This window comes from Carlito syrichta, unplaced genomic scaffold (genome assembly GCF_000164805.1).
Source record: "Carlito syrichta isolate Samal-C Ts95f unplaced genomic scaffold, Tarsius_syrichta-2.0.1 Scaffold148222, whole genome shotgun sequence".
NCBI classification, from domain to species: Eukaryota; Metazoa; Chordata; class Mammalia; order Primates; family Tarsiidae; genus Carlito; species Carlito syrichta.
Window position 1 is genome coordinate 123,727 of NW_007092318.1, and position 14,631 is coordinate 138,357.

The 14,631-nt window shown below is 34.9% G+C and overlaps 1 protein-coding gene across 4 annotated transcripts in view; it reads left to right on the forward strand.

Moving 5' to 3' along the window:
• LOC103251897 (connector enhancer of kinase suppressor of ras 2) overlaps positions 1–14,631 on the forward strand; it is a 145,670-nt gene that overhangs the window by 86,795 nt on the left and 44,244 nt on the right. For all 4 annotated transcript variants that reach the window (XM_021708796.1, XM_021708797.1, XM_021708799.1 and 1 more), the window contains 4 exons: positions 7,654–7,702; positions 8,106–8,278; positions 11,007–11,080; positions 11,688–11,759. In XM_021708796.1, the coding sequence (XP_021564471.1) occupies positions 7,654–7,702; positions 8,106–8,278; positions 11,007–11,080; positions 11,688–11,759 (368 nt within the window). The remainder of the gene's footprint in view (positions 1–7,653; positions 7,703–8,105; positions 8,279–11,006; positions 11,081–11,687; positions 11,760–14,631) is intronic.

The following is a 14,631-nucleotide window of genomic DNA, read 5'->3' on the forward strand; positions in this document are numbered from 1 at the left end:
CTACAAAAACATGAACACTAAACAGCATGATGCTAAACAACTCCTGGGTCAATGATGAAATCAAAACAGAGATCAAAAGATAACTGGAAACAAATGAAAATGAAGAAACATCTTATCAAAATCTCTGGGATGCCCTGAAAGCTGTAGTAAGAGGGGAATTTATATCCCTACAAACACACATGAGGAAAATGGAAGGAACAGAAATTCACAACCTAACAAGCCACCTAAAGAAGCTGGAAAAGCAAGACCACAAAAACCCTAATTTCAGCAGAAGAATCCAGATCACCAAAATAAAAGCCCAAATCCAGGACATAGAAGACAAAAAGATAATACAAAAAACCAATGAAACAAAAAGCTGGTTCTTCGAAAGGATAAATAAGATCGATGGTCCCCTAGCTAGACTGACCAAGAAAAAAATGAGAAAAAAACCAAATAAGCACAATCAGAAACACAAAAGATGAAGTCACATCTGACCCTGAGGAAATACAAAAGATCATTAGAGACTACTACGTACACTTGTATGGAAACAAACTTGAAAACCTTAAGGAAATGGAGAACTTTCTGACATCACACAACCTAACTAGGTTGGAACAAGAAGAAATTGAGACCCTAAATAGACCAATAACAATCAAGGAAATCGACTACGTAATAAGAAAACTTCCTACAAAAAAAAGTCCTGGTCCAGATAGCTTTCCAGCAGAATTCTACAAGAATTCTACAAGAAGGAGGAGCTGATACCAATCCTACTGAAGGTATTCCAGGTGATTGAAAAAGATGGAACTCTCCCCAAATCATTTTACGAAGCCAACATCACATTGGTACCCAAGCCAGGCAAAGATCCAACAAAGAGAGAGAACTACAGGCCAATATCTTTGATGAACATAGATGCTAAAACTCTCAACAAGATCCTAGCAAACCGGATTAAACAATACATCTCAAAAATCATCCACCATGACCAAGTAGGCTTCATTCCTGGGATGCAAGGCTGGTTCAACATTTGTAAAATCATAAATGTAATTAAATACATCAACAGATGTCAAAACAAAAACCACATGATCATATCATTAGATGCAGAAAAAGCTTTTGATAAAATCCAGCACCCTTCTTGATAAAAACCCTTGAACATCTAGGCATACGGGGAACATACCTCAAAATAATAAAAGCCATCTATGAGAAACCCACAGCCAGCACACTCCTAAATGGACAAAAATTGGAACCAATTCCCCTGAAAACTGGAACTAGACAAGCGATGCCCACTCTCACCCCTCCTGTTCAACATAGTATTGGAAGTTCTGGCTAGAGCAATCAGAGAAGAGGAGGCAATCAGGGGTATCCAAATAGGAAAAGAGGAAGTCAAGTTATCTCTCTTTGCAGATGATATGATTGTGTACCTTGAAAACCCAAGAGAATCTGTCAAAAGCCTCCTTACATTGATAAAGGCCTTTGACAAAGTCTCAGGATACAAAATAAATGTACAAAAGACAATTGCATTTCTCTACACCAATAATAAACAAACAGAAACCCAAATAAAAAACACAATTCCGTTCACAATACCCACAAAAAAAATGAAATATCTTGGCACCTTCCTAACCAGAGACGTGAAAGACCTTTACAATGAAAATTACAAAACACTGCTCAAAGAAATCAAAGATGACACAAACAAGTGGAAAAATATCCCATGCTCATGGATTGGAAGAATCAACATTGTGAAGATGTCCATCTTACCTAAGGCAATCTACAAATTCAATGCAATACCCATCAAATTACCAGCAACATTCTTCTCAGACCTGGAAAAAACAACACAGGAATTCATATGGAAACACAAACGTCCAAGAATAGCCAGAACAATCCTCAGCAAAAAAAACAAAGCAGGTGGTATCACATTACCAGACTTCAAACTTTACTATAAAGCTACAATCATCAAAACAGCTTGGTATTGGTACAGTAAAAGGCATATAGATCAATGGAATAGAATTGAGATTTCAGAAGCTAAACCTCAATTTCTCAACCAACTCATCTTCGACAAAGACCCCACCACCTACCACTGGGGAGAGGAGAACCTATTCAGTAAATGGTGCTGGGTAAACTGGCTGACCACATGCAGAAGATTGAAACAGGACCTCTATCTATCCCCATGCACAAAGGTTAACTCCAAATGGATCAGAGACCTAAATGTAAAACCTCAAACCATAAGAACCTTAGAAAAGGAAGGAAATACCCTCATGGAAATCAGAACTGGCATCCAATTCCTGAACAAAACCCGAAACCCACAGGTCATAAGAGAGAAGATAGACAAGTGGGACCTCATTAAACTGACAAGCTTCTGCAAAGCCAAAGAAACCATCAAGAGAGCAGGGAGACAGCCTATAGACTGGGAAAAAGTATTTGCCAACTCCAGGTCTGACAAAGGCTTAACATCCTGGATCTACAAGGAACTCAAACGTGCTGAAAAGAAAAAAACAAACAACCCCATTATAAAATGGACAAAAGATACGAACAGACACTTCACAAAAGAAGACATCCGAGCAGCCAACAAACACATGAAGAAATGCTCAACTTCACTAATCATCAGGGAGATGCAAATCAAAACCACACTGAGATACCACCTAACTCCAGTCAGAATGGCAATTATCAATAACTCAAAAAATAACAGCTGCTGGAGAGGGTGTGGTGAAAAGGGAACACTTCTGCACTGTTGGTGGGAGTGTAAACTAGTGCAACCTCTGTGGAAAGCAGTGTGGTGATTCCTAAAAGCTCTAAAAATCGATCTTCCATATGACCCCACAATCCCCCTACTGGGAATATACCCTGAAGACTTCTAATCACTCTATTAAAAAGATACCTGCACACGTATGTTTATCGCAGCGTTGTTCACAATAGCAAGAACCTGGAAACAATCATGCTGTCCATCAAAAGAGGACTGGATTAAAAAAATGTGGTACATATACACGATGGAATACTATGCAGCCATAAAAAAGAACAAAATCATGAATTTCGCAGCAACCTGGATGGAACTAGAGTCTATAATACTGAGTGACCTCTCACAGAAACAAAGATCCGAGTATCACATGTTCTCACTCATATAATGGACCTTGAACATCCAATGTAATACTATAAGAAAATGACTGACGGTACTGGGAAACTATGGGGGGGAGGGGGATGGGATTAACGGTCGCAAATATCTGTCTGGGGATGGGGAAACACCTCTTATCAACAGGGAGCCTGAATGAAACGTAATTGTACACCTAATCCTTAACTGTACCCCACAAAATCATAATAAAAAATATTGATTAAAAAAAAAGAAAAGAAAAAAAGAACATAAAAGAAAAAAGAAAACAAGCAAAAAACAAGACAAAGAGATAAGAAAAATAAAAATTTTAAAAAAGAGGAAAACATAGGTGCCAAAAGAAAATAAAGTAATATATTCAAATTGCTAAGGAATTATCATTTCAACTCTGAATTCTAAACTTAGACAAGCTATTATTCAAAAGAGAAGAATTTTCAAACATAAAAACTAGAAAATCTTGCCACTCTCAGAGTACAGTGAAAGAACTTCTAAAGGATATATTTACTTGAGCATAAACCTGGAGAAAGGGTGATCTGATGCTAATATGAAATATTACAAATTTTCACCCTCATGAATGCAAAAATTCCAGGCCTCTTTTTTAGTTACTTGTCTTAGTATCTTCTATGATTGGCTTTGTTACCCATTATAGTTATGTGTCTCTTCTTAGTGTCTTGCTCTTATTAAATTTGGCATAATATCCTTAAAAACTGAAAAATGTACCAATTAAATTTCTGTCACTAAGAATTAGTAATTCGGTCAGTTCCACTAGAAAAAACTATACGGATCATAAATTTGTACCTCAAAAGTGCTTAAGAATACTATTGCTGATGACACAAGGAAAACTTCACTGTCAGGAGTTTATGTGTATGAATAATGTACAGTGTTTTTTTTTTTTGAGTTGGAGTCTCACTCTGTCACCGAGACTAGAGTGCAGTGGCTGCTCCCGGCCACCGCAGCCTCGACCTGCTGGGCTCCGGCGATCCTTCCCCCTCAGCCTTCCAAGTAGCCAGAATTACAGGCATGCACTACCATGCCTGGCTGATTTTTTTATTTATTGTAGAGATGAGGTCTTGCTGCCCAGGCGGGTCTCGAACTCGCGGGCTCAGGCAATCCACTCACCTCAGCCTCCCAAAGGCGCAGGATTACAGGCTGAGCCACCGAGCCCAGCTAATGTATAGTTTCTAATATAAGTTTCTAAAAGGATCTTTCTGAATACGAGTCTTTTTCAGAGGTTCCCTAGACCACCCACATGTTCAGTGATTTACTAGAAAAACTCGTAGGACTCAACATATAGTTACAACTAAGATATAGTAACACAGCAAAGATATACAGCCAGATCAGCAAGGAAAAAATAACCTGTGGATCTGGAGAAGTTCGTGTATAGGCTTCCTGTGCTCTCTGCCTCCCTCACACAGAGCATGCTCTCCCCTCAGCAGCAAAATTGCAGTCACATGTGTGAATTACTTCTGCCCAAGGAAGTTCATTAGAGAGATCCAGCACCCGTTAATTTTACTGAGTTGTACATGTAGGTATCCTCTGCCTAACAACTATCAAAATTCCAAATTCCCAGATGGGCAAAATAGTCTTATCATTTAGAGAGGCTTCATTTCAGTATGTATAGTTACCAGCCAAATTCCCAGATGCCAACCTAGGGCAAACATATTTCTCTTGTAGGCTTATCTAATATAGCAGCCTCAAGCCTGCCATATTAACTCTTTTCTGTACCTAACTTTATAGTTTTAACGATTTTTTCCCATTACCTTCAAAAGCATGTAATTCGATTAAGTTTTTTATTTTAGAAAATGTCAAGTCACTTGGAGAAATAATTAAATCTCTCTTAAAGGAACTCCATTTTAATATTTATAATATCTACAAAAGCCATCTAAGGCTTTGCTTCTTTGAATGATGGATAAATCTGTATTGACTGCCTAGGAGTTCTCAGGTTTCAATAGCATGTACACTTATTATACTCTGCAATCATGATCTTTATGAAAATATATTCATAAGAAAAGATAAAAAGAAAACCTGGATAGCAAAAATGTGTTTTTTTGTGTCGATTTTTAAGTAGACCTTAAGGTTCTAAGGACTAGCATGCAAAAAGCATAGGAGAAACATTATATAACTCAATTCTTTTAAGCTGTCTGTTATCCATGTAGCTTTCTAAAAACAAACCACCCCATCTTTGTCATTTTTCAAAATAATGAGCTATAAAACTATAATGATTACTTGTGGAAACACAAAAAGAAAAAAACTCAATCAGTAATTTTACAGCAGTGTAATTTAGGGAAAATAACTATATGTAAATTAGCTATGCTTAAGCAAACTAGCTTGAGTTATTATTTTGAAGCAAAGTGTACTCAATAAAGTCAACACAGCATCATGATGGGTTTTATCTTTTATGCTTTCTCTCAAAATTTGACTGTGAATTGCTATAACCATGGATGCTTCAAAGCTATATGTATATTGATTGTATATATAGTATATTATTGTATATATTATTATATATATAATATATATTCTGTATGTGTGTGTGTGTGTGTGCATACACACACACACACATATATCCAACTAGATTATATATACATATATCAGGCCAGAAAGTTGTTTGTATATATGTGTGTGTGTGTGTGTGTGTAGAAAATAGACCAGAAAGTTTTATGTAAACAAAATTGAATTTCCCTTACAGTATCTTTGTGAAGAAAAAGAACCTGATACCTAAAATTCGTTTTGAAGGCATATCTGTGATTTAAAAGCACACATGCTATCTCTGTTCCTCTTAGCTAGCAAATCATATGAACATAATTAATACTATTACACCAGTGAACAATTTAGCTTAGTAGACTATCTGACTGAAATCAATGATTTATAATCATTAATTGAAAGCTAGACCACTCAATACAGCTGTAGGTTCTTCCCCAAATGTATTAAACTGTTCAGGTAGTTAGCATAAACAGACAGGTAGGTTTAACAATGTTGGATGTTTAGTTAGGCAGGTATGATGCGAGGCACATAGTTCAAGAGAACAGTTACTATGATGTCCCATGGAAACCAAGTGGAAGGAGAGAAATGCATATACAACAGGATGGTAACATAAATAAAATGAATGTTCAATGAAGATCTGTAAGAATTGATGGCATGGCGAGTATTGGACTATGTAAACCATAGATAGTAGAGGTAGTGGCTGAAGTGTACCTGAAGATATCAAATATATGGTCATGGGAGTGGGAAGCTGAGGAGTAAGGAGGTAAAGATCAATTGAAATGAGAGACTGAAGAGCCATAGTGCTGACATCATTTGCATGAAGATTAGTCACCAATAATAGTGACAGAAGTAGGCATGAGAAGAAAATATTGATCCAAGTGCTGAAATATGGCTTATGTAATAGAATAAACTTCAAGGAAACAAGGGATAGTCATATTTGCCTGCCTACTTCATAAGATTTTGTGAGAATCAAATAAATTATTGTCTGAAAAAGCACAATAAACCCATAAAAATATACAAAGTAGTGTGTGCAAAAGCCCTTAGTTTTACTGATGTCTTGTGCCCCGATTTCTCTGCCTACAAAATAAGGGTAAAGGTAATATCCTCTTCTGCTTCACAGGAGATTAAAAAGTTAAGTGACACATTATATATGAACTTGTTTTGAGGCTTTAGAAATAGAAAACACTTTCTTTTTTTAAAAAACATATTTTTTATTTTAAAATTGTGGGGTACAATTAAGGGTTAGGTAACAAATATGCATTATTCAGTCACCCTTGTTGATAAGGGGTGTCCCCCTATCCCCAGACAGATATTGACTACCGTTAATCCCACCACCCTTGTCCTCCCTGCCCCTGCCCATAGATTCCCATCACTGTCAATACTTTTCTTATAGTATTATGCTAGATGTTCAAGGTCCAGTTACGAGTGAGAACATGTGATACTCAGATCTTTGTTGCTGTGAAAGATCACTCAGTATTGTATACTCTAGTTCCATCCAGGTGGCTGCAAAATTCATGATTTTGTTCTTTTTTATAGCTGCATAGTATTCCATTGTGTATATGTACCACATTTTTTAATCCAGTCCTCTTTTGATGGACAGCATGTTGTACCCCTATCTATCCCCATACACAAAAATTAACTCTAAATGGATCAGAGATCTAAATACAAAACCTCAAACCATAAGAACCTTTAAAAATGCAGGACACACCCTTATGGAAATTGGAACTGGCATCCAATTCCTGAACAAAACCTGAAACACACAAGCCATAAGAGATAAGATAGACAAGTGGGACCTCATTAAACTGACAAGCTTCTGAAAAGCCAAAGAAACCATCAAGAGAGCAGGGAGACAGCCCACAGATTGGGAAAAAGTATTTGCCAACTCCATGTCTGACAAAGGCCTAACACCTTGGATCTACAAGGAACTCAAACGTGATGAAAAGAAAAAAACAACCCCATTACAAAATGGGCAAAAGATATGAACAGACACTTTCTTTAACAGGGCTTGAGAGTCATCATTTAGCTCTTGAGAGTTCTGTTTCATGTTGGTGCTCTGGATCAAACTATGAGTATCAAATAACATTCTTCCCTATCTTTGATTTCAGACATTTCAGCAGTCATCTCTGCAGCACAAATCCAAGAAGAAAAACAAAGGTAAGAAAAGGAAATGAAACCTTTACCTGCTTATTTTGCATTTAGATAATCACCAGCACATTTCACCCATTCCCTCTTGCCTGAGCCCAGTGGGTTTGGAAGAGCTCAACTCCTTAGTCCAACAGCTGCCAAGACCAGCTTCTTCTTCAGTGCAATTATAATACAAGGTACCTTTTACAACAAATGATCTCAACAAATTTTGACATTGGGATTACATATTTCGTATATCACTTATGGGGGAAATATTAAAGATTTTCATATGTTTCTAATCTAATACAGTGTGGAAATAATAATTTTAAGGTTGTTAAGTACTCAGACTTATTTTGGGGATCTCTAGATTAATTCTCTACCTGCATACCTTTTACAAGATTCAAAGAGCATTTTCATCCACTATTATCTTTAGGTCCTATAGCAGGCAAGAGCAAAAGACGAATTTCTTGCAAAGACCTTGGCCGTGGTGACTGTGAAGGCTGGCTTTGGAAAAAGAAAGATGCGAAGAGTTACTTTTCACAGAAATGGAAGAAATACTGGTTTGTCCTAAAGGATGCATCCCTATACTGGTATATTAATGAGGAGGTAAGAGAAAGCACATTTGTTTTCAAATTCGTTCTCTATATTTGAATAAAAGAATCACTGTTTTGAGACTTATATTTTAAAGTCATATAATCACCTTACATCTAGTTCAGGCGACTTCTGTTAGTTATTTTTCAATCCACCCTCTCAAAATGATTGCATTTTGAGGTTCTAGAAAGATAATTGTCTCAATTATTCTAATGCAGCAACATATCTGAAGTACACAGATAAAATATAGTAAAATTCTATATATGTAACTAAAAATACCAATCTAATTTAAACAGTAACTTACCTAAAAAGATTATGGATGCAAATTTGATACAGATTCTTAAATGTCTTGCTTTTGTTCAAAGTTCTACATTTTTTTCTGTCTTTTTTTTTAAGGGTGGTGGGAAGCCCTTTAGTAATTGAAGTAAATTAATATCACCTGAATTTATTTTAGTTTTTATGTTAAAATGAACTACAGTGCAGTAGACTAGTTTTGAAAATTTGCAACTATTCATTTTGCTTTGCCAAACTGGGCAGAGGATGGATGTATGTAAATTATTATTTTCTATTTTTCTTAGAACAACAGATTCAAAGTAATCATATCACAGCTTATCACATGTCTCAACAGATATGCCAATAGTATACCTTATTTGTTGCTGTTCCCTTTACATTTGCTTTAATTCCTTTGCAATAGACATCTATTAGTTCACTTTATTATATTTTTAGTATCTTTTAGCATCACTACTTCTACCTTATTTTATCAAAAAATGTATGTAAGTCCAATGTAGTATGCTGCGTGATAATCTTATTCTACTATGTTAAGACATTCATCAGTTTATATTGAAGATTAATTGTTGAAATATAATTTAACAACATTATTATGCCTATGATTATAGCATACAGTATCTAGAGAAATTTATGTTCCCTAGACAGGCGTTATGCTATGTTATGTTATGCTATGCTATGTTATGTTGTTATATTTAAAAGAGTAAACTCAGGAATCACATCACCTGAGTTACTATGCCTCAGCTTCCTCATCTGTAAAATAGGAGTGATAATAGTGCTTATCTCACAGGGCTATCATATGAATGAAATGAATCAATGCCTAGCACCTACTAAGTGCTCAATAAATATATACCATTAGTAATAGTTTTCTATTTAACATAAATGTCTATATTACTAATTTTAAAGCATTTGGTTGTTTTCTGTACTTTTGATAGTTTTGTGGCAATCACACAATTCCAACATGATCCTCTATTTTGCTAAGTGTGTCTTATTTTAAATGTGGTAAACACACCATAATTTTGCCTATATTTCAATTTAACAGATATATATTAAATACCTTTTATATACCAACCAAGTATTATCGAGATACGGTATCTTTATGCTTCTCTTCATTGTAAGATCACTTGTAAATGCGTCTGCTTTATACTATATTATCTCCTGTCTTTCAAAATTTAAGTGATGAAAAACTGTGGCTCCTTTTTATTGGACTAAGTATCAACCAGTGAGTTATTGTTACTGTGTTACCCTTGTGACTGGGTGAATAATTCTGTAGTATACATTGCAAGAAATAGTTCAATGTGATCTTTTCTTTAGGAGAAATATAAAAATCCCTCATCACAACATTTTGAAGAGATAATTACTACCACAAAAATATTTTAAATTATTCAAAGTTTTAAAATTAGGAACATCAAAGATAGAATAACATAGAAATTAAAGTTCAGAAAAAGTATTTGAAAATATTGTCTTTACTCCAGGATTGTTTGGAAGGAAACGTATTCAAATATTGAAAAAAATTAATACTGCTCTTTTTTATAATACACACATTTCAGTCACTATCACTAGTATCAAATTTCTGTTTTGCATAGAAGCTTAGTGATGAAAGAAATACATACACACACACTATAAAGAATTGAGAGTCTCTTTTTTCCTTTGAGATAGCGGGTGGGGGTGTAACCTCATTTGAACTTGATATATAAGGAGCTATGGATATAGCATAGATCAAATAAAAATTTGGAAGTATAAGTGAGGAGCTTTGTTATGAACAGGAGAAGGGATACAATGATTAAAATGTTCAGCCAAAGATAGTCTTAGCTTAGTTAAGATAACTTGTATCTAATGCAAGATTTGGGATCATTCTTCTGCCTTGTTTTTCCATCCAAAATAAGAGGAGAATTTTATGGATTTTATTCAGTTTTCCAGAAAAAAATGACCTTTTGATCTGTTTTATTTATAAACTCTTGAATACACAAAATGCTTGTGATATAATTAGAAAAAATTAATTCAGGTTTGGTAAGAGATTTGTTGGAGGGAAATTGAATAAATAAGCATCCTGCTTTTATATCTGAACATTAAAACTAATAGAAAATTGTGATTTACAAATGTGGGCTACAGTTATTTTATATGTTATCAAAGCATATATACTTTCTGACCAGAAAATTACTTACAAAATGCTTCACTTTGAGAATTTAAAGAAGTTTTTATTCTCATTTTAATAGAAAAAAGGACTTTTTAAAAGTTCTGTAGATATTTTAATTGGTAGTATTCTAAGAGTTCAGAATATACCTTCAGGTTTGTGGAATACAACAGATAAGAGTGGAATTCTAACCTCTAAAATATCAAATTTAAGGAATTAAATGAACAGATTTATTAGTATAGATACTTCAGACATTTGTTATACAATATTACTAGCTTCAAACTTTTGTATATAATAGCCTAAATGAGAGTGTTGCTTCTTTAGGATGAAAAAGCAGAAGGATTCATCAGTCTGCCTGAATTTAAAATTGATAGAGCCAGTGAATGCCGCAAGAAATAGTAAGTTGAGCAATATTCCATTGTGTATATGTACCACATTTTTTAAATCCAGTCCTTAAGTGGACCTTGAACAACTACCGTAATACTATAAGACAAAGATTGACAGCGGCAGGAAACTATGGGGTGGGGGATAGGGAGGAAAAGGAAGGTGGGATTAACGGTAGTCAGTATCTGTCTGGGGAAAGGGGGGCACACCTCATCAACAAAGGTGCCTGCACAATGAATATTTGTATACCTAACCCTTAACTGTACCCCACAACTTTAAAATAAAAAATATGTATTATAAAATAAAAAATAAATAGTAAGTTGCTTTTATTTGGGGAGAGGGAGAGAAGTGAAAGTGTGTTTTATTTATTTATTTATATACAGCTTTTAAATTATGGGCTTCTCATCTAATGCTTTCAAACTGAGGTAAGAAGAAAGCAGTTTTGTGGGCAGAAAATTGAATTGTTTACTGATTTCTGTCATCATGGTAGAAGCATTATATATGTGATCTCAGGTTAGATGTTGAGGTAATTTTACCCATAAAAATCATTTGGCTCAAACTTATTTCCCAATTTATAATAAAATAAATGTAATTTCTTTCTTTCTTTCGTTTTTGTTGCAGTGCATTCAAAGCCTGTCATCCTAAAATCAAAAGCTTTTATTTTGCTGCTGAACATCTTGATGATATGAACAGGTAATGTATTACTTAAATTTTGAAGTATGCAGGGAGTCAATTTGGACTGGAATTCTAAGTTTCTTACAGTAAAGCTTAGAGAATAATGTCACTGAAGTTTCTAGATCAATCAGTTTAAAATAATATGAACCCTGCTATAGCTCCATGTAGCCTTACCTAATTTTAAAGAACAGCATTTAAATAGTAAAAATAAACTTGACTGTCAAGTTTACTAAAAAGGTGCTGGAATTCATATATAGACTCAAAAAAATCTGCCACAGAAAATGGATTTTTAAGTTCATTTTAAGTATATGTCTTAAAATGTATTCCCAAATGGGGAAAAAAGATGTCCACAAAAAAAGCTGACTTTTTCAAGTGCTGAGTATTTCTGACAGAATATCCATCTCAATAATTCTGGCCTGAGCAAAGTTAGTATTTCTTTCTGTCACCTTTTATCTATCACCTGACAGGACCATGCAGCAGCCAACTGAGTAGATGGCTCCATGGTTACTTGGTGGCTCAGGAAAAACATACGTGTGTGTGTGTGTGTGTGTGTGTGTGTGTGTGTGTGTGTGTGTGTGTGTGTGTGTGTGTATGTGTGTGTGATTTATATATTTTTATATATTTATATATATAAATCATCTACCATATTCTGCTTTAGGTTTCTGCTTTAACTTTTAAGAGTTTTATGCTTTCTTCCTCTTTCTTTCCCCTTTTCCCTTTTCCCTTTTCTAGAATGGTAGAAATTGGGTTTAGGATTCCATTTTTTCCCTTTTCTATAACTTTCAGTTGCCAGTGCATATTACATATACAACCTGCCTATAATTGGGGAGAGATAGTATAGTGGTCAGGAGCATGAACTTTAGAACCAGACTGTTTAAATCCCTGATCTACCACTTACCAATTATGTGACCTTGGACAAAGAACTTGATCTCTTCATTCCTGACATTGTCCAGTCTATATGATGAATGGGTGGGGATAATAGCCATTTCTGATCCAACTCTACTACTTACTAGCTATGAGACCTTGAGCAAGAAACAATGTCTCTATGCTAGGTTATTGTCCCTTTTATAAAGTGGAAATAATAATGATCCCTATTGGTTAGGGCTTTTGTAAGGAGTAAATAAGAAGGGCTTAGAACAATACCTGCTAAATTAAAAGCGCTATAACTGATTGCTATCAGTATATATTTCTTTTATGTACTTTGGGTTCTTATCCAGATATTTTTAAGCACAAATTGTGTGACTGCAAAAATGTGCTTGAACACACTAAATGATAATGTTCTTCTATAAATGATCTTGTTCTTTGACACTTGGGAGTATAAGCATGGTCATTCCAAATCAAGGATATGAATACAAGGAAATGGCAAAGAAAGAAGGTGTTAAGAACACTTGATTAAATCTTTTATTATTAATAAAGAGCTGGGCCTTTCATGTGGTTTCCATAATCTTCTCTTGACTTACATAACTTACCACTCTTGAAATTTCACACTAGGCAATCAGAATTTGGAGAGCTTGTGCTCAAAATGAAAATGTTTATTCACATACACATGGAAGGGGAAAGGTGTGACACTCTATTTTGTGTTTTAATTATTCTGTAATTCTGCTGTTCTACTTACTCACTATCCAATTTACCCCATGTTAAGCCTAATGCCCTTGAGATAAATATGAAGAGTTTTCATCGTGACCAAACTGGAAATAAATGGCATACATGAGCATATCTTACAAAATGGATACATTAGAACCCTGTCAACTCTAAGAATCAACACAATTTAATCAATCCTGATACATGCTAATTGGGATCTTTTTAAGCTTAGAAATAGTCTGTTTAAAAATGCATTTTTATGAACGATAAAACCCTTCTTGACCTCCATTCCTTGCTCCATGATAACAATATCTTCAAAAGAATGCTGATATCACTGCTGTTCCCTAATACTCCTATGGATGTGTGTGGTTCCAGATATCGCAGAATCTAAACCAAACCCATGTGGTTCATTTTGTTGTTTTTTCTGAGCAATAGGTCAAAGATAAAAATGAATCTGATAAAAAATGGCATCTCTACATTACACATTTAAGAGTGCTGTTTTATGAAAGGCCTGACATAGTATAGTACAACTTTCAGAATTAAATTGTTCCAAAATACTGAATTGTTTTTTAAATTTAATTATAATGGATTTGTATTGTTCTGCTTTGCATTTTTAAAAAATAATTCTATTACTAATAGAATTTTACTTTTAATGTTTACTTTTAATAGGAATGTTTTTGTTTAATTACTTAATAGAAGGTGGGAAATGTCAGTATTGTAAATATTAACAGAGAGCTAATGATGGAGAGAAACACCCACCTACAGCTTTGTTCAATCACCTGATTGTTACATAACAGAAGATGTGGGTATTGGTTTTCTCTACATGTAATCTTTTAAAAGCAGATACCTGGCCGGGCTTGGTGGCTCAGCCTGTAATCCCATACTTTGGGAGGCCGAGGTGAGTGAATTGCCTGAGCCCATGGGTTCGAGACCCGCCTGGGCAACTTGGTGAGACCTCATCTCTACAATAAATCAAAAAAATTAGCCGGGTGTGGTAGCGCGCATCTGTAGTTGCAGCTACTTGGAAGGCTGAGGCAGAAGGATCGCCAGAGCCCAGCAAGTAGTAGAGGCTGCGGTGGCCGGAAGAGGCCACTGCACTCCAGTCTGGGCAACTGAGTGAGACTCCAACTCAATAAATAAATAAATAAATAATAAAAATAAAAGCAGATACCTAAGTCTTCAAGAAATGATATATTTACAAAATAATTATAAGTAAAGTAAATATATGTGTTGTTTTTGTTTTGTTTGGTTTCTTGGGTTTTTTTTTTGAGTTGGAGTCTCACTCTGTCGCCCAGACTGGAGTGCAGTG